General features: G+C 58.1%; 1 protein-coding gene across 1 annotated transcript in view; it reads left to right on the top strand.

Moving 5' to 3' along the window:
- Positions 1-248, top strand: part of EXT1 (exostosin glycosyltransferase 1) — a 25476-nt gene extending 25228 nt beyond the window's left edge. The window contains exon 10 of the mRNA XM_010012054.1: positions 51-248. Coding sequence (XP_010010356.1) covers positions 51-236 — 186 coding nt within the window. The 3' untranslated portion in view covers positions 237-248. The remainder of the gene's footprint in view (positions 1-50) is intronic.

Below are 248 nucleotides of genomic sequence, written 5' to 3'. Positions count from 1 at the left end.
TTGTGTTGTGTCATGGCCGAGGTCTGACTCCTGCTCTCCTCTCCACACAGACATCCCGGGCCTCGCGCTGGGCTGACCCCGACCACTTTGCCCAGCGGCAGAGCTGCATGAACACTTTTGCCAGCTGGTTTGGCTATATGCCGCTGATCCACTCGCAGATGAGGCTCGACCCTGTCCTCTTTAAAGACCAGGTCTCCATCCTGAGGAAGAAGTACCGAGACATCGAACGACTCTGAGGAGCGCTGCTG

The sequence above is a fragment of the Nestor notabilis genome, unplaced genomic scaffold, assembly GCF_000696875.1.
Source record: "Nestor notabilis isolate BGI_N333 unplaced genomic scaffold, ASM69687v1 scaffold9673, whole genome shotgun sequence".
Lineage (NCBI taxonomy): Eukaryota > Metazoa > Chordata > Aves > Psittaciformes > Psittacidae > Nestor > Nestor notabilis.
This window is presented reverse-complemented; position numbering and strand designations above follow the sequence as displayed.